The sequence below is a fragment of the Ostrea edulis genome, chromosome 1, assembly GCF_947568905.1.
Source record: "Ostrea edulis chromosome 1, xbOstEdul1.1, whole genome shotgun sequence".
Taxonomy (NCBI): domain Eukaryota; kingdom Metazoa; phylum Mollusca; class Bivalvia; order Ostreida; family Ostreidae; genus Ostrea; species Ostrea edulis.
The window spans coordinates 58586185-58613352 of NC_079164.1; the positions used below are offsets into that span (position 1 = coordinate 58586185).

Genomic DNA, 27168 nt, shown 5'->3' on the forward strand with positions numbered 1-27168 from the left:
TATTCCTATGTCCAGTTTGACCCTTGACCTTTGACCATGTGATCTCAAAATCAATGGGGGTCATCTTCTTCTGAAGATGTACTGGCGTACCAAGTTTGATGTCTGTCAAGCAAAGGGTTCTCTAGACATTGAATGGTCAGTATATTCCTATGTCCAGTTTGACCCTTGACCTTTGACCATATGACCTCAAAATCAATAGGGGTCATCTACTCCTTAGGATGTACCAGTGTGCCAAGTTTGATGTCTTTCAAGCAAAGGGTTCTCAAGATATTGAGCGGACATTATATTCCTATGTCCAGACTAGATTGACCCTTGACCTTTTGACCTAAAAAACAATAGGGATCCTCTTCTACTCATAACTAACCCACATATGAAATATCATTATCATCAAGTGAATGGTTCTCAAGATATTGAGCGGACAACACATGGTCTACAGACCGACTGACCGACAGGTGCAAAACAGTATGCCTCCTCTTTTTCAAAGGGGGGCATAATAATAATTCATTGCTTAAATATAAATCAAAAACATTTTCTCTCTCAAGCTTTCTATTAAGATTAACCAGAGGATTAAAAGCTTGATAAAAATGATAAAAATGTTTTACACATAACCACTATTAATAATAATCATGAACGGCAACTTCAGTATTATTGGGAATGTAAATGAAAATATCATGACTGTATATTTTTTTCTATTCATTAATAAAGTTTTTCTGGTGTTTGTTCACATCTGGTAGTCTTCATTTTGTTCTATATATCTGACAACATTAATTTGGGGAAAATTAACAGCAAAACAATCTGCCAAGAAAGGTCATGACTTAATTAGTATTTCATCCCTACCATACATATTTGCAGCCTTCTCATGATATTCAACAGCACTTTGGTAATTTCCTAGGAAGTTGAAGGTTGCCCCAAGATTCTGAAGAATCACTGCCAACTGTTTTTCATCCCCATCTTGGCCCTTGACCATTGGTAGTGCCAATTCGAAACATGACACTGCTTTCTCATACTTTTGCCTCTGAGTAAATATCAGCCCTAGATCATTATAGATGGTGCCTACAATTCACAAAGTATGTACTACATTTCTGTAAGAATATCATTCTGTTATTAGAGAAGTTAATTCTCTTTTTGGGAGTTGAACTTTACTTCCCTAGGTCATCACATGACACACTGCATGCATGAATATATTGTCCAGCCTCGATTTATTAAATTGAAATAATGCATGTCATGATATGCCAGAAAACGTTCTCTATAATCCTTGTCGCTCAATATATGTTCTTCCATGAATATAAATAATAACGACTTCGTTATCTTCACTTTTCATTTAAAACAAAGAGTCTCAGCTTTTTTCAAAATATGAGCATCAACGTAAACAGATATTTATAAACAATCAACCAGAAGAGTACAGTTTAAAAATTTTTTAATTGGGTCTTTACAAACCCAAACATCACTACATATAAACAATGCTGCCATATAATGTTGTACATATACACATACTACAACTACAATAACTAATAATTTGGCGTCTTGGGGGCTACTCATTCCTTTCTTAACAATCTATTATTAATAACAATATCTGGCTTGATCCTATCATCAAAACTGTCTGAAGTAAAAGAGTTAACAACCCTGCCTAGGGTCAATATACGCAGACTGCACTCTGGGCTGATCCCAGGAGTGTATGCCTGGGGCTGATCCCAGCAGACATCACAGAACAAGTGAACCAAGCCCGGGGCTGATCCCAGCAGGCATCACAGAAAGTGAACCATGCCCGGGGCTGATCCCAGCAGGCATCAGAGAACAAGCGGACCATGCCCGGGCTGATCCCAGCAGGCATCACAGAAAAGTGAACCATGCCCGGGGCTGATCCCAGTAGGCATCAAAGAAAGTGGCCCATGCCCGGGGCTGATCCCAGCAGGCATCAGAGAACGAGCGGACCATGCCTGGGGCTGATCCCAGCAGGCATCACAGAAAAGTGAACCATGCCCGGGGCTGATCCCAGCAGGCATCAAAGAAAGTGACCCATGCCCGGGGCTGATCCCAGCAGGCAACGAAAGGGAACAAGTACTCTGAGCTGAACCCAGGAGCGATAACGTATTCCTGGTACTGATTCCCAGTAGGCATAAAACTGTTAGTCTAAGAAAACACTACTTACTAGTCAAATTCTATTAAACATTTAACAAACTACCTATGTACAATAAGTTATATGTGATGATAAAACTGTGGTATATACCGTTATAATAAGCAAAACCAAACATAGACTTGGGGGTAGAATTCCCCTGGAATGAACGCCAAATGAACGATGGAATGAGTGAAGCCCCCAAGATATATTCATTTTACAAAATTAGGAAATGATCGATACATGAATGAGGGTTGTCCCAAAAAGTCGTAGACTGTGTTAATAATTTTCAAAAGATCTTTTACATAAGAAAACTTTAAAATATTCTAAAGAAAAATGTAAAATTTGAAATAAGATATTACAGAATAAAGAGAGATCCATATGCATTATTGGCGCATGAAAAAAAAAAAAGTAGATCTTTTCTTTGTACCACTCAGTTAGATGAAATCAAATAGTTTTATATTAAATAGATCACATTCAAATTTATATCAATGGAATCAGTAATGTTTTCTGTGTAATATGCTAGCTGGTTTTACAACCGCAGAATGTCAAACGGCAGAAAAGTGACGTCATTTTAAAATGGAGTTGGGATGAAATTTACACAATATGGTGACATCAACGACATTCTTGGCGCACCGAGAAATTATAAAATACTGTGTAGATCGTGGTTTGACCCCCACTCAAACAAAACGGGAGATGGAAAGCACATATCACCGGAATGTTAGCAGGACATTTAGTATTGAAATGGCACAAGAGATTTGTGGAGGGAATGACATCAGAACCGAAGATGGGAATTATAGGCCAAAAAATGAAAATAACAATCGCGAAATTCTGACAGTAAAGGATGCCATTGATGAAGACTCTCCTCAGACCATCCCATGCGTAGCAGATATATAGTGTGCAGATGAGTAAATCAGCCGGGGTACATAGAATTCTCTCAGACGATCTTGGTATGAAAAGAGTATCAGCTGATGGGTACCACTATTGTTTACCAATAAAGAAATGCAGAGACGGGTAAGATTATCCCACATATTTTAAACAAAGAGGCCCACAGGCCTTATCGGTCACCTGAATACTAGTGAAAAACTATCACTACTTCCATGGGCTATGAAATCTAGAAAAAAATTCCTGTTCTGAATATCTAAGCTAAATTCTAATGTTCAGCAACAGTATAAAACAAGATGTGTTCTTAAAACTTCACTGCCCTCAAAAGTGCATACACTGATGAAAGGCTTTAAATAATAGGTGTATTAACATTAAAACATCAAAATATATGACTAATTTGGACTCATCCTAAAGTCATAACCCTGGGTTATGAAATTCACCATTTTTTGTAGATCCTTTTCTGCTATTTCTAAGTATGCACTTAGATTTTATACAGTATCAGCAAACTTACACACAAATACTATATATACTAAGTTTGGCCCCACCCTGGGGTCAAAACCCTTACTCTGGGGAAAATCAAATTTACAATTTTGGTAAAAGACTACCTGCTCTATCCATTTAGTTTCAATTTAGTATCAAAAGCACTAAAGAAAATGTTATTTTAAAAGTGTTTTACACATAAACACTATATAACAAGTTTGGCCCCGCCCTGGGGTCAGAACCCCTACCCCGGGGATCATGAAATTTACAATTTTGGTAGAGGCCTTCCTGTTCTACATCACTATGCATTTAGTTTTTCTTACATGTGTGTGGTCATTGAGAAGATTTTTGAAAAATTGACATTTTGGGGTAGTTTTTGCCCCACCCCTATGCCCCCCTTGTCCCAATGATGTTTCATACCAAATTTGAAAAGAATTGGACTGCTAGTTATCAAGAAGAAGTTAAAAATGTACATGGTATTTATGGACAGATAAGGGATCATATTGAGTCATGCTGTACAAGGAAGGACTGTAAACTCAAAGTGGTTTGATCACTGTGGTTTGCTTTATGCGATAAGAAAGAAATGACCAGTTCTAAAAGATCACATTGGAAACATTATTTGTCATCATGACAATGCCCCTGTGCAATACATTGACTGAATCAGATTTAGAATGTGGAGTTATCGGGTTTCAAAGACTTCCACACCCACCCTACTCCCAAGACTTAGCACCACTCGATTTTGCCTATTTTCCACTTTTGAAGGCCAGCTTGAGGGGACAAAAATTTGAATCAGAAGGTCTGGAGAAATTAGAAGAGCAAGTGAGAGATTTTAACTTGTCTTTGAATCAGGAGGGAGTGGTTTGAAGGCGTGTTTGACAAGTGGGTGAAACATTTACGGAAAAAAGTCTGGAAAACATTACCTCGGACGGCCGGCCAGACAAACGCACAGACAGCGCCATAACATAATGTGTCCCGTCTAATGACAGGCGTATAAAAATCCATAACATGCAATGTTGAATTAGGTTTGGTTTGAATAGAATGACTAGAAATCAATATACACGACAGTGAACAAATGAAACAAACCTATATTCACTAAAGGCCCACATTTTTCTGCCAATTTCAGACATTCTTCTGCTGTTTTTTCAGCTTCCTCGGACATACTATTGGCAAACTGTTGATTTGCTTTTTCTGTCTGTGCCCATAATTGTTTAGCATGGTTGTCCAAAATACTGTATGTCTGAGCCAACTGATCAAATGTTTCCATAGCAAATTTGTTTCTTGTCTTGAGATACAGCTGCCCCAACTTCTCTAGAGTTTCCGCTTCCATCTGGACATTATCCCTCTCTATCTTGTACTCCTCCAAGGCAATTTTAAAATTTTTGACTGCCTCTTCAGTATTGCCAATATTCTCATAGCCTAATCCCAAGTTAAAAAAAAGATCTCCATTAGACCTTCCCTCTCTGATGTTGTCTGGTGGTAATGCCCTATTAAGAGTTTCAATTCCCTTTTTGCTGTCTCCAATAGCAATGTAAACAGCACCTAAATTAAATGCACAAGCTCTCTCAGTGTAACCATCGTCCTCTAGTTCTTTAGAACGTTTATAGGCATACTTGAAGGACTCCAGTGCCCTCTCTAGGTGGTTGTTTTGAATATCTTGTGTACCAAGCTTTGAGAATTTTTCTACTTCAGCTGCTGGGTTAAGCATTCTATGATCCATCTTCATTTTTCAAATACAACACATCTAGTAGCTGAAAATACATATAGACTGTAATTATCCATTATATTATAGCGTCAAACATATCTTATCATTGAAAAATTCTAGTAACAATGTATAATTGTGCTTATATTTGGCCCTTTATAAGAATACTTAGTTTGCCCATAACATGAAGTACAAGGACTGCAAAGTGCATGATATATTAATGCAGCCTGTTGAGATTGATCCTTTATTTTACTGAAAACCAAACTAGAACTGTCCTAACAGGATTAATACCACTGTCATCCTATTGAGCACCAGGGGCACTTAAAAAGTTGGAAAAGGGGGCCATTACTTAGTACATTTTGTTGAAATATTTCCAGTGAAATTTTGACTAAAAGACCAAGAAAATAAGCACCGCCTTCAAATTTAGCTGGTCTGTAAACCCCTGTCAATCAGGAGAAATTAAGCTTCAGATTGGAAGCTAGAAATTGATGGACATTTGGTTACTAGTCTTTGTGTATACCTTATCTATCTTATCTGGCGATCGAGGTGTCCGTGCAATCGTTTGATGCTTACCGCATAAACCTGCTCGATAGAGAAACGGTTTTGGTTTTTTCATGTAGAGATAGTCACACAATAATAGTAGTAAATTTTGCATACAATAACATCAATTATAATAGAATATAGTAGGCTATGCTTAGGAATGGGTATGATTGATAATAATTATTATGGATTAAAATTTACACGGACATCGATTTTATGCTAAATAGGTTAATCATGAGTAAATACATTGTACATTAATGAAATCTTGTTTACACTCAATTGAAAATTTATATGCGTAATTTTCCCATCAAAACATGGTGACAAAAGTTCAACTAATCGGAAGAGAAATTAGCCGCTATAAGGACTCTTTCTTGCGTATAATGGTTGGAATTGGGATTCAGAGGAAAAACAAATTCTTCGTCTGGACCAGTTATTGAAGGAACTGTCGGAATTTAAAATACGAATGTCCTGTTTTTGTAGGCCATGCGTTTTGGACAAGTCACGCAGACAACTTGATAGGCAGAGAATCCTGGTGTGCAGTCCAGAAAAACTAATTCAAACAGAATAAAACTTTCTAAGCTGTTTTTGAATATATAGTCATCGTGGGGCGTGGGACGATGATCGGTGCATCAGCTGTAAATAACTAGAAATCTACCGCAGCTACACAGGAACTCCCGTCGGAAACTGTATGTTTGGCAGTCAAACATCATCAGATACTGGGTATCCGACAAACGAAGGCAGTCAAATGGATACAAGAAAACTTTGAATAAAGAATGTTTTCAATGGCTAACGTTCTCATTTATATAAAGTAAATTTATCAAGCTTTAATTCTTAATACGTTTAATCATCAACGTTTCGATTAACCTGCACAAGAAAAATGACTACCATGAATTTTTCAATCTTACAAAAACGTACAGGTAATGCAGGTAACACAGATAACATCCTGTGTATTTGGGACGGTATATACAAGCTAGCAGGGTTTCCTCGGGGCTCAGGTCTTCACACCTGCCTTAAATTAGCTCCGCCCCGCTCTTAACTTACCTGAGGAAAACCGATTGGTTGAAAACCTCGGCTTTTAAGAAATGTTTTTAAATCATAAATACTAAATTTTAAATGAGTTCTTGCAATATAGTGGATCCTCATTATTATGGTTCTCATTCTGTCATAATAAAATAACGTAATACCAGAGGCAACGTAATAAAAGCTGTCAGTGAAATCCAGTAAAAACCGTTTTATATAAAACCCCAACACAAATGAATATATACAGATTTATTCAAATTTGCCTTATGGAAACTACTCAGCTATTGTGATAGACAAAACAAACCATACATTAAAAATCACACACTAAAGTAAAGTTACAATATCAAGTGTACACTTATTATCAGGCAACACTGCCTGATATAACTGGGCAATGCTAATATGCCGATGGCTGACATGTGGTAGCTGATGGCTTGTACGTGTGATGGGCTGCAGGCCCAGTGTGTGTGAGTCCGATGGCCTAATGACAGTGTGAGTCCGATGGCCTAATGACAGTGCGAGTCCGATGGCCTAATGACAGTGCGAGTCCGATGGCCTAATGACAGTGCGAGTCCGATGGCCTAATGACAGTGCGAGTCCGATGACCAGGAATGAGTTAGGCTGATGGCCTTGCATGCGTGTATATGGCCGATGGCCTTGAGACAGAGTGAGGCTGATGGCCTTGAGTGAATGAGGTTGATGGCCTTGCATGCATGTAAATGGTCGATGGCCTGAGACAATGTGAGGCCAATGGCCTGTGTGCGTGTGTAACACTGATGACCAAATGAGTTGTACATTTTCAAAAAATTTGGGGGGGGGGGGGGGGGCCTTTGAAAAAAAACACACTTGACCAAGTGTGAAATGCCCAAACAAAGTTATTATAATGTTGTTATAATAGCTGAGAGCCCCAAAAGAAGGGGTGAATACTTATTTAATCTATTTTCTTTGACACTTGATTTTATTTACAGCTCATCTTAAATGTCCCTGTATTTCTTCATGTTCTTATTCTCTCTTTTCTTCCTTGTAGGATGCATATACAGCATATTTCAAACCATTTTCTTGACTTTCACTTTCTTATGTAATGCATGCATGTAAATTTCACTCAAGAACTCACTCATATTCATTATTTGTACAACAAATCACAAAACATTGGAATTCTTTTATTACATTATACAACTATATTTTTTAATAACACTATCAAATAATAAGATCCACGCCTCGCGCACTTTATCATAGATTCATGTGACCCATGTCTTGACTCAGTGGCCGGATTACACTACATATATCTGAATTTTAATTAATGGATAATTGCAGACTCTAAGACATTTGGAAAATTTTCACAATCAATATCTTGTTTTGTAAATACATGTATCCTTTACCAACCCTCAATGTTTGTTTTGTTTTATAAAATTATCCTTTGTGGAGCACCATTCATTCTCTGTTATTGTGTTGGTCAGCATATTAAACTTGAATCTGCACCATATCAGGAAGCTTTCATGTAAATCTCAGCTTTTCTGGCTTAGTGGTTCTTGAGAAGAAGATCTTTATAGATTTTTCCTATATATTTGTATGTAAAATTTTATCCCCTATTGTGACCCCATCCAGCCCCAGGGAGCCATGATTTTAACAAACTTGAATCTGCACTATGTCAGGAAGCTTTCATGTAAATTTCAGTTCTTCTGGCCCAGTGGTTCTTGAGAAAAAGATTTTTTAATGACCCCACCCTATTTTTGCATTTTTGTGATGATCTCCCCTTTGAAGGGGGCATGGGCCTTCATTTGAACAAACTTGAAAGCCCTTCACCCAAGGATGCTTTTGGCCAAGTTTGGTTATAATTGGCATAGTGGTTCTGGAGAAGAAGTCGAAAATGTATAAAGTTTACAGAAGGACAGACGGACGGACAGACGACGGACAGCAGGTGATTAGAAAATCTCACTTGAGCTTTTAGCTCAGGTGAGCTAAAATTGCCTGTGACTAAATTTCAGTGCAATATCTGTATCCATAATGAAAAAAAGCCCAGAAAACTGTTTGACCTATTTTTAGCCCAAAAGTAGGTCAAGGATGGACCAATCCAGCTAAAATGCAAACTGAACTTGTATTCCTCTGAGAGGAAGCTTATGTGTAAATTTCTGAGCAATATCTGTATCTGTAACGAAAAAAAGTCCAGAAAACTGTTTGACCTACTTATTGCCCTAAAGTAGGTCAAGGATGGACCAATCCAGCTGAAATGCAAACTCAGTCTTACACTTCTTGAGGAAGAAATTGTGACCACATTTCAAAGTCGTATATGCATCTGTTACAGCAAAAATGACCTCAGACGGAAGGACAGCCAGCCAGATAGATGCGGACAGTGCCATAACATAATACGTCCCGTCTAATGACAGGCATATCAAAATTACAAGTTCGTGGTTCACAGATTGAAGCCTTGGCCGGAACGAAAATTACAGTGAAACCCAGAACCCAAATCATGATTTTAAGGTTCGGACCAAAATGCGCTATAGCCAGAATGTAAATTATGCAACACCATAACACAATATAATCCTACATGCAAAAGCTAAAATTTAAAACAAAGAGAGCTTACTTCAAATTATGAGCACCTTATGCACAGATATGTTCATTTTACAATAGGAAAAGATATATTCATATCAGTATTTTCTTTTAAATTACACGACATAGAAACTATATGGACGAGTTCATTCCTGATTAGAAGGGTTGGAGGTTAAGACATACTCCATAACATGCCCGAGTCTCTGCATATAGTCAATAAATGAATATATAAATTCATTGAACCATTTAACATTAGATTTTTGAGGAAAAAAACTTTGGAATAACTTTGACTTAAGAAATAAAACTTATAATTCTTTATTTGATGCATGTATCAAACGAAAAATTGGATGGAAAACTTCATCAATGCGTGTAGCGCATTGATGAAAAAGTTTAAACGAATACACTTTTGTGTCAAGCTGGTCTCTTTTGACGTCATCAAGTAAGGGAGATAAGTCATCATACATATACCACAGCAACATTTGACCCTCTGTAGTGTCTGTTACCTTAACAGTTTTTTCTATATTACTTATCTACTTATATTAAATGATTGAAGAAGAACACATTTTCGTGCAAAACAAATTTTTTTTTTTTTGAAAATCATCTTCAGAGTTCCATGACCTTTCATGGTGCTTATAACTTCACAGTTTAGAAAATAAATGTAATCGGATCAATCAGGACACATTATAGATGGATAGATAGATAAATGATATTAAATAGATAATAATTTTTCTATTTATGTCTATTCATTGAATATATATATCCCTGTGTTATATATATATATATATATATATATATATATATATATATATATATATAACACAGGGATTGACATTATCAGTTGTCCGATTTCGGACAAGTGAAACTATATACACAAAGTTTATTTTTTTAGTAGTGAAGGCCCATTCTAGTAGATTGTATCGTATCTTATCCTTTCAGTAAGTTATTCCGAATAAACTATCCGACGTATGATTTATCTTAGTCATATTTGTGACCGCTGCACAACCATCTCTCAAAGTATTTTAGTGAGGTAATCGCTCACAAAGAAGACGATAAAAAGAGGATGTTGAAAATAGAAATAAATCTGAATTGAAAAGAAAACATGCAATTCAGGCAGTGTGACAATCCTAATTTTTGGGTTTAATTGACACTGATAGCAGTATGATCTGTACCATGTGTCATGCAACGCTACATCTGCTATCGCCAGTACTTTGTATTTTCTTACGGTAAAAACTAATACATTGGAATCAAATGCATGCATCGCCTCATGCTACATCCCTTGTCAATTATTTTGTGGCGAAAAGATTTATTTCCCTACATTGACTTTTGCAATTTTTTATATATAACTTTCAATGAGATTTTTTTCCATTAATTCATTCAACTACATTAATGCAACTTGTATAACGTTTTACATTGCGGGGAAGAAGGAAAAACTTGAAAGAGTGAAAACTATTCTAAAGAAGGGAAAACTTAGTTATTCATCGATTGACAGAGGGAGATAATTAAAATTACTGTTTGATAGGCGTAATAGAGTCTAAAACATTTCTGACAACTTATGCCTTGTTCACATGGATGCACATTAAATTTTACTTCGCATCAAATTTGATGCGAAGTAAAATAATGCCATTAAATTAATTCGAATTAAATAGCGTTCACACGGCGGTAATATTTAATGCGAAGTAAACTAATGCGCATTAAATTCGTATGCATATCTATTAAAGGGTGCGCGAAATAAATTAAAGAATAGACTATGTTATTGAAAATTATTCTTATAGATATTTTAATGAATATTGTGTAGATACAGAATTCTTTGTTCAAAATGCTATATACATGTAGTATACTACATGTTTACAATTTACATGCTGATCTACACATAAGGAGTTTTGTCGTGTTTATTTATATGTTCCCAAGATATTACTTGTTATTTCCTCTGACAACCAGCATTCAATCTAGACAATATATTGTTTCTTCATGGGCCCAATTTTAAAACTTCGGAACGTCTTTTTCACCATTCCGCTGACTACTGTTGTGACGTAATTTTTAATTACTAATATGTATTATAAGTCTACTATGACGTCATACAATGAGCGGCATATTTGTTTTAAAAAATGTAAAAAAGAAAACCATATTATCACTATTCTAAAACATTGTTGTCATATTTAAAAACAATTCCTTCCACATGTATTACTCAGTATGCCTATGCAGAGCACAGATTTACGTCTGACATTATCTAATGACATGCTGTTTGTACATGTTTTTAGTGATTATTATCATTTTGCTTAGTTTTTCGTACAAAACTAAAATTAATATATATAGCTGACCATGGGTATGATGCATGTGACCCAAATTGGCCATTACGCATGCGTCTACATTTCATTCGAATTAGCTTCGCTTAGTGTTCACACGGAGCTAATGCGAAGTAAATTTAATTCGCATTAAATCGCTACGTCAATTTTAATTCGAAGTAAACTAATGCGCATTAAAATCTCCGTGTGAACGTGGTTCAGATTTAAGTCACATTAACTTACGTTTAATGCGAATTAAATTCTTCGTGTGAACGAGGCATAAGTTTCTCATTCAGACAATTTAAGTAAAAGTTCGAGTTTACTTGCCCGAACGGCAAGTGAGATAAAAAGTTAATGTCTATTCCTGATATATATATATAGAGAGAGAGAGAGAGAATAGATAATTTTTATCTATTTTTATCTATTCAATCATTGATAATATATATATAGAGAGAGAGATGATATATAAATAAAAAAAAAATTCCATTCATATCTATTGATTAAAATTCAAATACCTGTGGTATAATTTGAACCCGCATTACCTGACATCTTATTTACAAATAGTAAAAAGTCCCATATTCATAGACAGCTGTACATCTATCTATCTGCACGACTGTCGTGCCGATAATTTTCACTGTATTCGCACGATGCTAATCACATGAATTGTTTCTTGAGTGGCGATCACAAGTTTCCCCCCACTTGTCCATGAGTTCAATAGGCCTGTATATTTTATTTGTATGATTTAATATGCTTCTGATATTTTTCTTACAAATTCAACTGAGATGTCTTATATACAATTATTTAATAAAAATCTGTAACTTTCAATTTCGCCATTCAAAGTTCAGAGTTATAACATATGTACATGTAAGCTAGACTAGTTTTAGCAAATAATCAGAACAATAATAAATCAGCCAATTTAGGTGGTGCACACCCACCCCCCTCAAAATACGCCACCTCACTACCAAGAAGTACCTCAAAATACGCCACCTCACTACCAAGGAGTACCTCAAAATATGCCACTGTTTCTCACTACCAAGGAGTACCTCAAAATATGTCACTTTCTCACTACCAAGGAGTACCTCTGACACTTCCCTCTATAGCGAGATATTCTCACAAAAATGTGATTATCCCTCTCTAGCAAAAGTAAATGTATCCTGTACAACTGAGAAAAACACCTTTGCACTACATCTCTTCATGTTTCACGTGAAAAGAAAAAAAAGTGCTAAAATGTCTAATATTTCTGCAAATATATAAATCCAAAAAAACACTCATGATGTGTATAATTGGATTTCAGCCTCCTTCCCTCATACGCAGCAATGTTGATATGAAATTTCCTGACTGTGTTGTCAATTTTATAGAGACAACGCATGCATGTCATGTTGAGTGTGTGTCGTACTTAAATTCAGCATTGCACGGAATTTGTCATTATTTTCAATCAAAACACCTGTTTGTGGTAATGTTTATACTTTCTCAATAAAGAGGGATAATCATGTTCAAATAGCAAGAAGATCTTGCTATAGGGGAAGTGTTCAGAACCTGTCTGATGCTCAGTAGTCAATCCATTTTAGGCAATAAAAATCCCGGTAATGTTCTCGATTATTCCCGACATTCATTACTAAAAGTGAAAGTACATTATTCTCTAATTCTATGATATTTTAAAATTAACATATTCTAAGATCTGGTTTATTGATAACAAAATTTGTCATACAGATAATCAGTTATTGGAACGACCGTAGTGCGAATAAAATCTACAATTAGCACGACCGTCGTGCATATGGCCTCAGCCTAATCATAAACCTATGATAGTCCTATGGCCACAGGCACTTGTTTCATACATGGGTCATCCCCTCCTTACTAATTTAATACCGGGCAGGCACTTGTTTCATACATGGGACACCCCCTCCTTACTAATTTAATACCATGCAGACACTTGTTTCATACATGGGTCACCCCCTCCTTATTAATTTAATACCATGCAGGCACTTGTTTCATATATGGGTCATCCCCTCCTTACTAATACCACATTGTGGTACGGTGATACAGACACCTCTCACTTCAAGTTTCATTTTACGATTAGTTCGCCCTTCATCCTCACTTTTGTGATATAAGTGGTATTAGTAAGGAGGGGTGACCCATGTATGAAACAAGTCCCTGTGCCTATAGCCTATTGTTCTACATTGAGTAGGTCTACTCCTGATTATCAATAGTTTTTATTTTTTAAAAAAAATTAAAAAGATACAAATGGTAGGGGAAATTGGGACAAGTGGGACACTCTAGATTATTTTTGATATTCCATACTAATAGATCGATGTATTTAAAAAAGTTTAATGTCATGCAATAAAAGATAGATATGTTAAATTTCATTTCTCAGGTATGAAATGCTTTCAGAAGCACTACTCCAAAAGAAGGGAGACAAATCGTATAACTGGTGAGTGTCCCAGTTGCCCTCCTGTAATGGGGTAACTGGGACAACAATGGTGATACATAAAGTTAGAAGATTAAGTGGGGACAAGGACAAACAAGGAGTTCCTCCTCTACCTCCAACCCGTTTTCCTAATCCCTCCTCTTCCCATCTTGTCGTTCAGCCCCCTTAAATTCTCTCCCCAGCCCGTTTTCCTCCCTCCCTCGATCCTTCACCCCACCCCCTCTCCTTTCCCGATCAATCTTGACATTAAACACAGGTAAAACCAGCAAAGTGCTTCAGATTCGATTATCTATTAAATATTGAGCATAAGTTCAATATTTATCACAGTTAGCCATTTTTCGAATGTGACCAACAAGCTGATTTTCTTGATCCGATGTTAAGTACATGGTTGGTCGGGAGGCTGGGGCATCAGTATCTTGTTCTCATTTCACACTCCTTTCATGCGTAGAATTTGGTACTGCATACAGTTATTCTGCAGCTCTGCGAAAGCTTAGTTTATCACATGTAGGCCTAATTTTCACTGCTTCTTTCATAGACGATTAAGACCACTTTACTTGTTTGGGGTTTTGGATTTTCTCTTGTCTATTCAAAACACTCATTCAAACATGCACATACCATATACATGTAATCATAAGCAAATTAAAACGACCTTTATTATGTTTGAAATCTAAGATTATTAATTGAATCAAATCTGCTGTATTTTAAAATAAGAGAATTATAAATTTATTATTTATCCTTTAATCATTATGAACTATCCAAAATCCTGCACCATACACCAGTTCTAAGGATATCATTTTATTTGAAATGCATAAAATCTGAAACTAAAATACAACTTGAACACCTGTCCCACTTATCCCAATTCAAAAAGGAAATAGTCATGTGGAGAATAATATACATTTAAATAAATTATTATTGAAAATTATTGTACTGGCATTACTACCAACACCTTAAATGAATAACAAAGATTTGGAAACAGCAGTGGTTTTAACAGAAATGGTTGAGAATAACCCCACTCGCAATTATTTAATTGCCCAATGTGTTTATCAAAATTATCAATTTGTGACGTCACAATATCTCAGACCACAGCATCCGGTACAATGTCATATATTAATTCAATTTTCGTAAATACTCTAATCAATTTTAATGTGATAAGATATAAATACTTTGCAAAAAATGTTTTATATCAATATTAACATATGAAATTTTCCGCTTCTAAGTATTTTATAAGGTGCATGGTTGTATTTTGTAAAAGCCGTCATGAAAATAAATGGTGTCTTTATCCCGAAGGAATTTCTTATTCTGAAATTTAATGCGTCATTGATAAATTGCATGATACTCAACATTTTTTGCGACTGTTTGTTACGTTTTACAAATCGAGGTATTGGAAAGTGATAAAAACGTTTATCAATATAATTTTAACAAATCAAATTGTTATGGTAATATTCCCCAGACCATGTCAAATAACGTTGGAAACGTTATTCACGAGTCACAAACGTTATCACACATTCAACGAACCCGATGGCATTTTGGTGAATTTTGTTGACCGTATTAGGACTGCTTGTTTGAAAGCAAACAACAAAAATTTAGAATTAAAAAACAACAACATACGAATCGCAATAATACAAACAAGCCGGTTTTATACAAGACAACGCTCGGGAGAGAAAATGCTTATAGTTATATACATCGCGAAGTCATAAACTCTCCATACACATTGCGTTATGACACACAGTCGTTCAGTAATTCCCGTGAGATTTCTGCAAATATTACAGATTATGATGTTAAATCGTGTTGCCAACTTTCAATGTATTTATTGTAAGCCATTTCTTTTGTGTAGAAATAACGAATCTCCTATTCAACAAAATGCAATTTTTTGTGTGGTACATGTACTGCAGTCACCTATTTTTGTTATGTTTTCCCTATAATTTATTTAAACCTGACAGAATACGATCAATGTCATGATATAAATAAAATACGTACATATGCATAATCTAAAGCTATACTGACATCGTAACCCCCCTTGCAAATTTTAAATATTTATTTACATGTACACGACAAAAATTGCTTTCGAGGCCCTCCGAATCCATAATAAATGTGCATATACATGTACATGTACAATGTATATGCATATCTCTGTTGTGTCTATAAATGATGATTTCAGGGTTTCAAATTAGATCATACGCCGACAGATTTGTCACATATTTAGGCCCTATCTCTAGGCCTAGGTGTCGTACGTTTGTATTCTTGTACGTACAGTATGGATCATGGGTGTTGTAATGTAATTTTCTTTTATCTAAAACACTTTTCTGGCCGGACATGACCTTTACTGATGTTTTGATTAAAACGACTCAGAGTGTACGCGGTAGTTACATGTCGTTAAGACTCACACATGACTGTATCGTATTGTTAAAAACTACCAGGAACTAAAAATTACCAAGGGGGCGAGGAATGCGGGTGTTTTAAAATATTCGAGTTTCCCAAAATTTGTAAATTGAGCATAGGTTAGCATTCTCTGAATGAGCACAGGGGCTCGTCACGAAATATTTGTCTTATTAAAATTTGACATCATCTATTCTATATTTACAAGTGTAAATATAAAATAGAGAGGGTCAATTCGTGACGAGCCCCTGTGGAATGAGCGTTAAAAATGTAAAAATCATTCTGATCTACATCACTTTGTTGCAACTAGATCTGGCAACATAATTTTTCCATCTATTGTGACGTCATGTCAGTGTTCATGTGACGTAGGCTATGGATTTAGTAAGCTCCATAGTAAAGTTAGGATTTTTCTAACTTCAAGCCTGATCGATAAAGCTTACGGCAATCAATGAAAGTGGTTTTTAGCTATTTGAAGCTTTAATGTTTTAAACTGTTTTTCTAAAACCACCCTGTAATATTTCTTGAAATGGTAATTTAGTAATGTAAATGATTAACGGAACATATTTGCAAAGATGGGAATTTTAGACACCATTTTCCAATAAGCGTTTTTTCAAGGTTTTTAACCTAGAGGGGATCATTGGGCTCTCAAATTATCCGATACCCTATCTACTTCTTATGTCAAATGATTGCTGGAGTGTAAAGGTAACATATTGAAATGGTTAAGAAATCTAAAGGTTTTTGAAAACACAATTTTCCGGATATGGTAGGCTATGATTAGTCAAAATTTGACTACTCGTGCATTTTTATCACCTTGGAAACAAGAACATGGTTCAATAGATGAAAAATTATTGAAAACAGTCAAATGCAATACATTTTCTTCAATTCACATGAAAGAAACATATTTCTATCGTTTAAATAAAGACAGTGCCTTAAAATGTATGTATGTTAACACTGCTTGTTTTAAAGTGATGTGTTCTATTTTTAGAAGTGGCTGTACTCTGAGAAAGGCCGCTAAACATATTTTTCTTCGGGAATTTGGTCAATATGCATCCTCAACAAAATACATGCAAATTTTGATAGAAATCTGTAGGTTTTTCAATACTAAGATATGGTATGGGGAATTGCCTTAAATAATTTGTATGATAACAGTTATAATATCTACGTCGACCATAGCTGCAGAACTGTAGCTCTCTGAAAAAAATATTTTGACATAACAGAGAGCTACAGAGCCACCCCTTATAAAAACCTTCGATTTACGGCGCACAAAAAGTTGTGCACGGTTGAGGCCTTATATCGTTGTATTCTTGAGTTGCTGTTTCATATATTTAATATCAAAAAATTCTTAACATATATTTTCCTACTATACTTGTGTCTAAACATACCTTCAAATATTCATTAAAGCCCCATACGACCTGAAAACTCCCAGCTTCAAATGATTTCGTTTGTTGACGTAGCCGTGTTAGGTAGCCGGGTCAATTCGTACCCTGTTGTTGTTGGTATATATTCATAAAATTCGTTATATGTTATGTATTCGCTCTTCATTTATCATCAATACGAATAATTTATAGAAATTAAAAAAATAGAAGTTTTTCTAAAGGTAGAATAAGCTCTTGATTCATGAAAATGCTACTAAAGTCCTTAACACTCGTGTGGCAGGGATGGAGACCGGACCAGACTAATGAAAGCCGCATTGCCGTGAGTTAGAATAATTATTATTTAAAGGCTGGGATGATACATTATTTGACTTATTTAACTGGGATGATACATTATTTGAAATATTTAGCTAAAATATTTGTGGGGATATTAGTTCACATCAAGACATTATTGTGCAAGTATGGAAATTAACCAGGATTCGAATTGACCCGGCTACCTAACATGGCTACGTCAATAAACGAAATCATTTGAAGCTGGGAATTTTCAGGTCGTAAGGGGCTTTAATGAATATTTGAAGGTATGTTTAGACACAAGTATAGTAGGAAAATATGTTAATAATTTTTTTATATTAAATATATGAAGCAGCAACTCAAGAATACAACGATATAAGGCCTCAACCGTGCGCAACTTTTTGTGTGCCGTCGACACCCCCTTTCTTATTGCGTAACATACGCTATATGTGCTTACCTTTCGGATCAAAGACCCGATAATTGTCCTGTTTATTTCGTCTTTAGCTGCCAAATTTCGCTTTTTAGCAGACGATACTGAGGTAATGTTTTCAACAGAAGAATTTCATACTTGGGCTATGAAGGATTTTTTAGCTACAGATGAAAAATATTACAGTGTCCCAGTTACCTCGATGTCCCAGTTACCCCAATTTCCCCTAAATTGAATAACGTTAATCCTTACCATCAACAACTCTCTAGTATTTTGTCGACCAAGGGTTTTGGTTTGTTTTGTTTTTTTATCTTTCTTTTTGTTGTTGTAGTAGTTGTTTTTGTTTCATGGCAACAATTTCAGAATGTTGAACCCGATGCATGGAATTCACATTGCCTTATAGCATTCTCTCACCAGAGGGCGCGCTACGCAAGCTTCTCTTTCACTTTGTTGTGGAGTGTAGCGTATCGCCCAATCTCTCACCAGAGGGCGTATTACGCTGCGCTACAACACCTCTGTCAACGTCTAAATGTCAAGATTCTTGGCAAACTTACCTATACCTATAGCATCATGGATAATAATTTTATAGGTTTAAGTTTTATGCTTTAAATCTTAAAGTAGGTTCACAAAAACAACGAACTCCATGATTATACTAGTATTATTGAATAAATGAATATTTATATAAACCTTCTAATTCGCTCAGGTGTCTCATATTTACCATCTTCTGATTTTAAAAAATTCAGAGAAGTGTTTGATTTGCTCAGATATTATCATTACAGTTCGATATGCTAAGTTAGTTTTTGTACATTTTGATATAACTTTTTAGACGTTGACAGAGGTATTAGTGGAACGATAACTCTGGGTAGAGATTGCGTATCGCCCTCTGGTGAGAGATTGTGCCTTATAGTCTGGTCCCTGCCCCCGCCACTCCTTGATCACTCGTTTTGGTGTGAGTGATCAAGGAGTGGCGGGGGCGGGGACCAGCCTTATCTAGTTATCTATATTCGTTTATGAATAATGTTGGGTTTTGTATGTACATATCATCAGTTTTACAATACCTGCCTCAATCTGATGAAAAAGTGTGGCGATCTCTAAATCCTGCTGCCGTGGGTCAAACCCGGCCATCTCGCACTTGCCCTGATAATTAAGTGTAATTTTTTTGATTGACCTGATGGCAATAATTCTATCTACGCTACCGTAAATATTTTAAGTATATTACAAAAGTATGACATTTTAAGAATTTTTCTGATTAAATATATACAGGGTGTTTCATGATATGTTACATTTTTAACTTTAAATATATTTGTTAAAAAAGTTCGGGAAATTATTGCGTCATTAATAGGGCTATGCGGTGCACCGACAATTTCGGTGCACCGCGATTCATACCATTCGATTCGATGCACCGATTACAAATTCCGGATTTCGGTTCGGTTCGGTTTAGATTTTACATACACCAAAACAACAAATATGGCGTCCAAGTGATGTGCAGAACATGTGGGTTTTATATGCAACAGAGATTAAATCATTACTGTGTTGAAAGTTAGCATTTTCACTACTCAGATACCAACAGAATATGGTCAGTAAGATCATTGCAGTTTATCTTTACATGTCATTTAGCATTTCTGTCAGTGGTGGAGTGAAATCAACACCGTAGGTAATGACACAGATTTGACACTTAATATGAGAGAAGTAAATCAATAAAGGAAAGATTTTAAAAGACTCTCAATTGAAAGAATTGTTGAATTTTTACATATCAATGAAAACAATATCATATACATTTTAGATTCATTATAGATTTGTTCAATAATCCAAAACTTATGCAGCACATTAATGTAACAAATTTTAATAGACTGTCAAAGTTTTCTTTTTTCTATCAAAGTTATAAAATGTCATTATAAATAGATATGATGTTTACAAATGACGACATAAAGTTATATAACTTGAATAAAATAAAATCAAATATGCTACTCATTAAAATTGTTAATTTTTGTGCTGTCAGTAGATAAATTGGACCTAACATGAACCGAATCGAAAATAACCGAACCGTGCTGTTCTGAATCGAAACCGAACCGAATCGAGCTAACCCTGAATCGTCCCAGCCCTAGTCATTAAACTTAATTGTGACATGACCGATGATGTCACAATTTTAATGCCTTTCAAAATGGATTTAACCGATCAACAGAAGGTGCATTCTCCATTAAAGTGTTAAATTGCGTATTTTATGTGTTCGCGGCCCTCAAAAATACATTTAATGCTTTAGTTGATAAAATCGTATATTTTACACATGTATTCAGTATGTATCAAAATCCTAATATGATTATAGTAACATAATTATGCATTGCTCCGAGTACTACACTCATAAGATGTGAATATTTTAACGAAAAAAATGTTCTGAAACTGGTGTCCGTTGGATTGCGAACAGATACGTTACCGATTTTTAAACCTCTACAAAAATGATCTGACAGCATTCTTTTAAATTTTTCATATCAATGTAAATAGCATATTTATTAGATATAAGAATAAGCTTAAAGTTTTTGCATCATGAAAAAGGGATATGATAAATAATCCAGATTAAAGACTAAAAATCAGCATTTGGACTCGCGGTTTGCAACAGATACGTTACCGCCTATCCAGCTTCCGAAGAAGGGTACAACAAAATTTATTGCATGAAGTTGTTGAATTATGCAGGTATGTGTATTTTACACCGACTCTATTCTATATGATAGATAATGAATGATTTTTTTTAAAGGAAAACATGATTAATCAACAGATACGTTACAAACAGATACGTTACCATCGTTCTTTTCATGGCTGTAATACGGATATTTAGAGTTCGTTTTCATTCTGAACTTCAACTTAGTTACAGTATGTTGTATCCGGTTCAACAAATGATGATGCAAACATGATTTTAAAACTTTGTAACTCAACAGACGGGCAGATGGTAAATATAGAATTATTTTCATGAATTTTCTGAAAATTCATCTTTGTAAAAGCAATGAATATGACAAATTTTATTTTTATTATGAATATTGTTAATATGTTTTACGGTGTGACCGTGTTTGAGGGCAAAGCAAAAAAGTTTTGGCATTAGTATCTATATCCAAAACAGGACAAAAACAACCCGAAGTTAGCACGCGGACGGAGCTGTATCAAAGCATCCTAATTTTGGACATTTGATCCACCTATATATTGAACACGGGAAATATAACGCAAATTGATGTAAACAGAACATTGTGACGTCATATTCAGCGTCGTTATTTAGCAAATTTACAAACACAGCGTTTGAACCACAACAAAAAACATGGCGTTAATCGTGGAGTGATTATATATGATTAAGAAAATAAGATTCACATGCTTTTACGGATTTTATGTGTAACATCTCAGAACGACGTGAACTAGAGTAGACGAGATTCAAAATGGAGGAATACATGTCCACGCGCTAATATTCGAATCGACGCCATTGGTACCAAACTTTTCAAGTTCCATAGGTATGGTTTAATTTTTCATTATTTTCCTATATTTTCCTTTTAAACATGTATGTACGTGTTACCTATAGGGAGAGCTCCGCTCTCACGGCCCTTCGGGCCGTGAGAGGGCTTCGCCCTCTATAAAGAATATTAAGATGGTAGAATGTCATTTGGTACATTGCAAGCACCTAATATGTTTTACGGCGTGACCGTGTTTGAGGGCGAAGCAAACAAATTTTGGCATTGGTATCTATATCCAAAACAGAACAAAGACAACCCGAAGTTAGCACGAGGACGGAACTGTATCAAAGCATCCTAATTTTGGATATTTGATCCGCCTACATATTGAACGCGGGAAATATAACGCAATTGATGTAAACAGTACATTGTGACGTCATATTCACCGTCGTTTGAACCACAACATCAAACATGGCGTTAATCGTGTAGTGATTATATATGATTAAGAAAATAAGATTTACATGCTTTTACGAATTTTATGTAACATCTCAGAACGACGTGAACTAGGGTAGACGAGATTCAAAATGGAGAAATACATGTCCACGCGATAATATTCGAATCGACGCCATTAGTACCAAAATTTTCAAGTTCCATAGGTGAAATGTCTTCTACAGACATTAATATAACGGACACCTAGTCCAAACACCAACATATAGCCATGCCGTGATCTCAACTCGTTTATTCCGTTCTAAAACACAACACTAAAAATAGAACACGTATGGTCAACCTGACAATATCCGGATTATTCAAATACATTACATCCTCCTCCTTAAGGTAAAGAATAAATCATTCACCAATATAGTTACACATTAACTTGAAAAAAAAAAAATTGTGAATGTCAATTCTGCAAAATTTAAATGTCTTATTGAATTAACATTTTCAAAATCATATGCTTGTTATGATACCTTCATATACATAAATTCATGAAATAATACTACAAACTGCATGAACATCATGACCATTGTTACAAAGTTATTTCACATATTCGGAAAGGTAGGTAGGTGGTTTAGTAACCCTTCCAGATCTGGTAACGTTTCCGGACGAAATAGAATTTTCTGGTTTGGAACGCACACTGATATTCATGGATACATTACCGGATTTCACATTATCACTCACACTTGGAACATAATCGTTCATTTGTTCCATTTCCGGTTGTTCGAATTCCGATGTTTCCACTTCCGGTGGTGAAATATGGAATCTTGTTTCGTTGCTTTTCAACATCTGACTCCTGTTTCTTCTTACTGTGTTCCCTTGCTGATTTAAAACGTTGTACGAACGGTTTCCGAAGTCCTTTTGAACTACAGCTGGTTCCTACTGACGATTGTCTGGATTCTGTATACGGATAACTTCTTTATCCTCAACATGCGGTAATTTTGCACACTTTCGGTCATGGAAATATTTCTGTTTCATCTGCCTAAGTTGAAGTTTGGATTGTGGAGACGTCAGTGAATTTGGTTCCAACCACACTTTGGTTGTTGGTAGTTTTGAACGAAGAGTCCTGTTCATCAATAACTGTGCAGGCGACAGGTCAACTCCATCAATAGGCGAGTTTCTGTATTCCAGAAGAGCAATATTTGGGTCACCATTACTCTCTTCTGCCTTTTTCAGTAAGTTTTTTACGGTTTGAATACAGCGTTCCGCTTGACCATTTGAACGTGGATAGTGGGGACTGGAGGTTTTGTGCGTGAACTCCCATTCAGATGCAAACTGTTTGAATTCATGACAACTGAATTGTGGTCCGTTGTCCGTAAATAGCTCTAAGGGTATGCCTTGTCTTGAAAACACTGTTTTGCACGCAGCAATAGTGGAACATGCTCTCAAATTTGGTAGAGGTATAATCTCTGGATATTTCGAGTAATAGTCCACAAACAACACATAGTCTTTGCCCTTGAAATGAAATATATCAGCTCCAACTTTGGTCCAAGGAGTAGAGGGTATCTCATGAGGTATGAGTGATTGCTTTGTGTTTGATTTGCGAAATGAGTTGCACACTCCACACGACTTAATCAACTGCTCTAAGTCATAGTTCATGTTTGGCCAAAATATGATATTTCTGGCTCTCTGCTTGGTTTTGACTATACCCAGGTGAATTTCATGTAACTTCCTCAACATTTGGTGACGTAGTAACTTGGGAATCATCACTGCTGGCCCCTTGTACAGTAAACCATTTAGAACTGTTATTTCATCTCTGTAGTTCCAAAATATTCTTATATCTGCTGGAACTTGTACCCGAGATTCTGGCCATCCCAGTCGCACTATGTCGGCCAATGCCTGAAACTGTTCATCAGACTCAGTTGCGTCCTTCAGCTCCTGAAGTTTTCCTTCCGTCATAGGAAGCTCCTGCTCAATGAAATTGATGTCTATGTCCTCATCAACCAGTGATTCTGTACACTCTTGTAAGTAAGCCCTGCTTAACGCATCGGAAATGAACATTTCCTTTCCCGGAACGTATTCTAAAGTAACGTCGTAACGTTGTAAACGCATAAGCATCCTCTGTAGTCTATGAGTAGCTTGATATAGTGGTTTGCGATGAATCGCTAGCAAAGGTTTGTGATCTGTTTCTATGGTAACTGAACGTCCATAGATGTAGTGGTGAAATTTTTCACATCCATAGATAACTGCGAGCATCTCTCGTTCTATCTGTGCATACCTCTGCTGAGTCTCTGTCAGTGCTCGTGAAGCGTATGCGACGGGCTGTCCGTTCTGCAATAATACTGCACCCAATCCTTTGGAACTTGCATCCACAGAAATGGTGACTTCCTTTTGAAGATCATAAATGCGAAGAACTGGTGCTTGCGTTAATAAGTTTTTTAGTTTCGCAAAACTGTCAATTTGCTGTTTGTCCCAGTGCCACAAAACGTCACTTTTCGTAAGCAATCGGAGAGGTTCAGAAATCTCTGCTAGGTTTGGTATGAATTTCGACACATATTGCACTAGTCCAAGAAATCGTCGCACACTTTGAACATCTGTCGGTTCTGGCATGTTTACAATAGCACGAACCTTTTCCGGATCAACCTTGAGTCCATCTCTCCTTATGACGTGACCAACGTATTTCACTTCAGGTACTCTGAGTTCTACTTTATCCTTATTGAGCTTGAGCCCAATTTGACGACATCGCTCCAGCATACGAACGAGATTTTCATCATGCTCCGAGACGTTTTCTCCATGAACAAGGATATCGTCTACTAGACACTCAACACCAGGTAAGTCTTTAAAAAACTCCTGTAATCGTTTCGAGAACACTTCTGACGCTGAAGTTATTCCAAACGGAAGTCGTAGATATCGGTATCTACCAAATGGTGTGTTAAAAGTGAGTGCCTTTGAACTTGCTTCGTCTAGTTCAATATGCCAAAAACCATGCGTAGCATCAAATCTTGAGAACACTTTAGCATTTGGTAGTCGTTCAATGATTTCCTCCACAGTTACTAAGTGGTAATGTTCTCGCTTTATGTGCGGATTCAAGTCTTTTGGATCCAAGCATATACGAATTTTCCCTGGTTTCCGTACTGTTACCATACTGTGAACCCAATCCGTAGGACCATCCTGTTTTGCGATCACGCCCAATTTTTCCATGCGTTGAAGTTCATCACGTACAGAACTGTGTAACGCTGCCGGCACTTTCCTTGGTGGGTGTATCACTGGCGTTGAATTCGGATCAATTTCAATGTGATATTTTCCTGGTAGATGTCCTAGTCCATTGAAAACATCCTGATACTGTTGCAGTAGTTTGTCCTTTGTTACACAAACATCCGCACTTTCTATGGAATCTGCTGGTATGTGTTGGATTAATCCTAGGCGTGCACATGATTCTTTGCCAAGTATCGGTGTACTTCCTTTTGCAGTGATGTAAAACGGAAGTGTACGTTCCACTTTACGGATTCGGCATCTGATATCAATCTTCCCATCTGGGTTCATGACTTCACCATTGTAAGTGTACAGGTTCACTTTTACTTTTCGTAAATGCTTCGGAGAGATGTGTAGTTCTTTGAACACATTCCTTGGTATTATATTCGCCTGAGCTCCTGTGTCCAGCTTGAATGTAACCGGTACTTTGTTAATGTTCACTGTCTCCGTCCATGGTACCTCTTCCTGAATAGTGTCCACATTCACTATGCCCAAGTATAGGTCATGTGATTCCTCTTCCACGTAATGCACAGATTTTGGTGTCTTATTACAGTATTTTGCAAAATGGTTATGGCCTTTGCATTTGTAACAATTCTTGTTGTACGCAAAACATTTCCCTTTCTCATGTTGTTTTCCACACTTACTACACGCATTCAGTTTGTTAGTGTTTGAGTGAACGTGAGCTGTTTGTTTTCTGGTACTACCGCGGTTCTGTAGTTTTTCAGGTTTTCTAGTTACAACATGAGCAGCTACAGCAGTTGATGGTTCTTTGTGTAAACTTTTCAATTGCTGTTCGGAAACTTCAGAAGCACGGCAAATGTCTAAACACTTAGTTAATGATAAATCTGCTTCCCGTAGTAGCCTGGCTCTGCGTGCTTCACTCGAAATACCACACACTATCCTGTCTTTAATCAACGAGTCTTTCAAATCACCAAACTCGCATTGTATGGCTTTGTTTTTTAAGTCAGTGACATAATTATCGATTGTTTCATGACTTTCTTGATTTCGTGTGAAAAATAAATGGCGTACATACGTTAAGTTCTTACGTGGTTCAACGTAGTCTTGAAAGTTTTTGAACACTACCTCTAGTTTTTCAGCATCCTCCTCAGGAATGTTGAATGTGTTGTAAATACGTCTCGCTTCGACACCAGCAACATGTAAAAAGGTAGCAACCTTCACTTTTCCCGCCTTTTCGTCGATCCCCGAGGCTACCAAGTATAGGCGAAATCCTTGCAGCCACTCTTTCCAATTTTCAGCTAAATTCCTTTCAAAACTTAAGTGCGACGGCGGTTTTAACTGATCCATTGTTTTGGTACGTCAAAGTTTTCTTCTGACACCATGAAATGTCTTCTACAGACATTAATATAACGGACACCTAGTCCAAACACCAACATATAGCCATGCCGTGATCTCAACTCGTTTATTCCGTTCTAAAACACAACACTAAAAATAGAACACGTATGGTCAACCTGACAATATCCGGATTATTCAAATACATTACAATAGGTATGGTATAGTTTTTCATTATTTTTCTATATTTTCCTTTTAAACATGTATATACGTGTTACCTATAGGGAGAGCTCCGCTCTCACGGCCCTTCGGGC

The 27168-nt window shown here is 36.3% G+C and overlaps 2 protein-coding genes across 5 annotated transcripts in view; both read right to left on the minus strand.

Moving 5' to 3' along the window:
* LOC125664635 (tetratricopeptide repeat protein 24-like) overlaps positions 1 to 18914 on the minus strand; it is a 138772-nt gene extending 119858 nt beyond the window's left edge. For all 4 annotated transcript variants that reach the window (XM_056154663.1, XM_048897474.2, XM_048897473.2 and 1 more), the window contains exons 1-3: positions 18708 to 18914; positions 4562 to 5226; positions 838 to 1053 (exon numbers count right to left, since the gene is read on the minus strand). In XM_056154663.1, coding sequence (XP_056010638.1) covers positions 838 to 1053; positions 4562 to 5201 — 856 coding nt within the window. In that variant the 5' untranslated portion in view covers positions 5202 to 5226; positions 18708 to 18914. The remainder of the gene's footprint in view (positions 1 to 837; positions 1054 to 4561; positions 5227 to 18707) is intronic.
* A 4337-nt stretch (positions 18915 to 23251) lies between these two features.
* LOC125682730 (uncharacterized protein K02A2.6-like) lies at positions 23252 to 26869 on the minus strand. The gene has a single exon (XM_048923365.2). The coding sequence runs from the start codon at positions 26867 to 26869 to the stop codon at positions 23252 to 23254; it is 3618 nt and encodes a 1205-aa protein (XP_048779322.2).
* Between the last annotated feature and the right edge of the window lie 299 nt (positions 26870 to 27168).

Bases quoted from the DNA above. Each gene is read 5' to 3' on its own strand.
- LOC125682730 (XM_048923365.2), bottom strand. From the start codon at position 26,869: ATGGATCAGTTAAAACCGCCGTCGCACTTAAGTTTTGAAAGGAATTTA.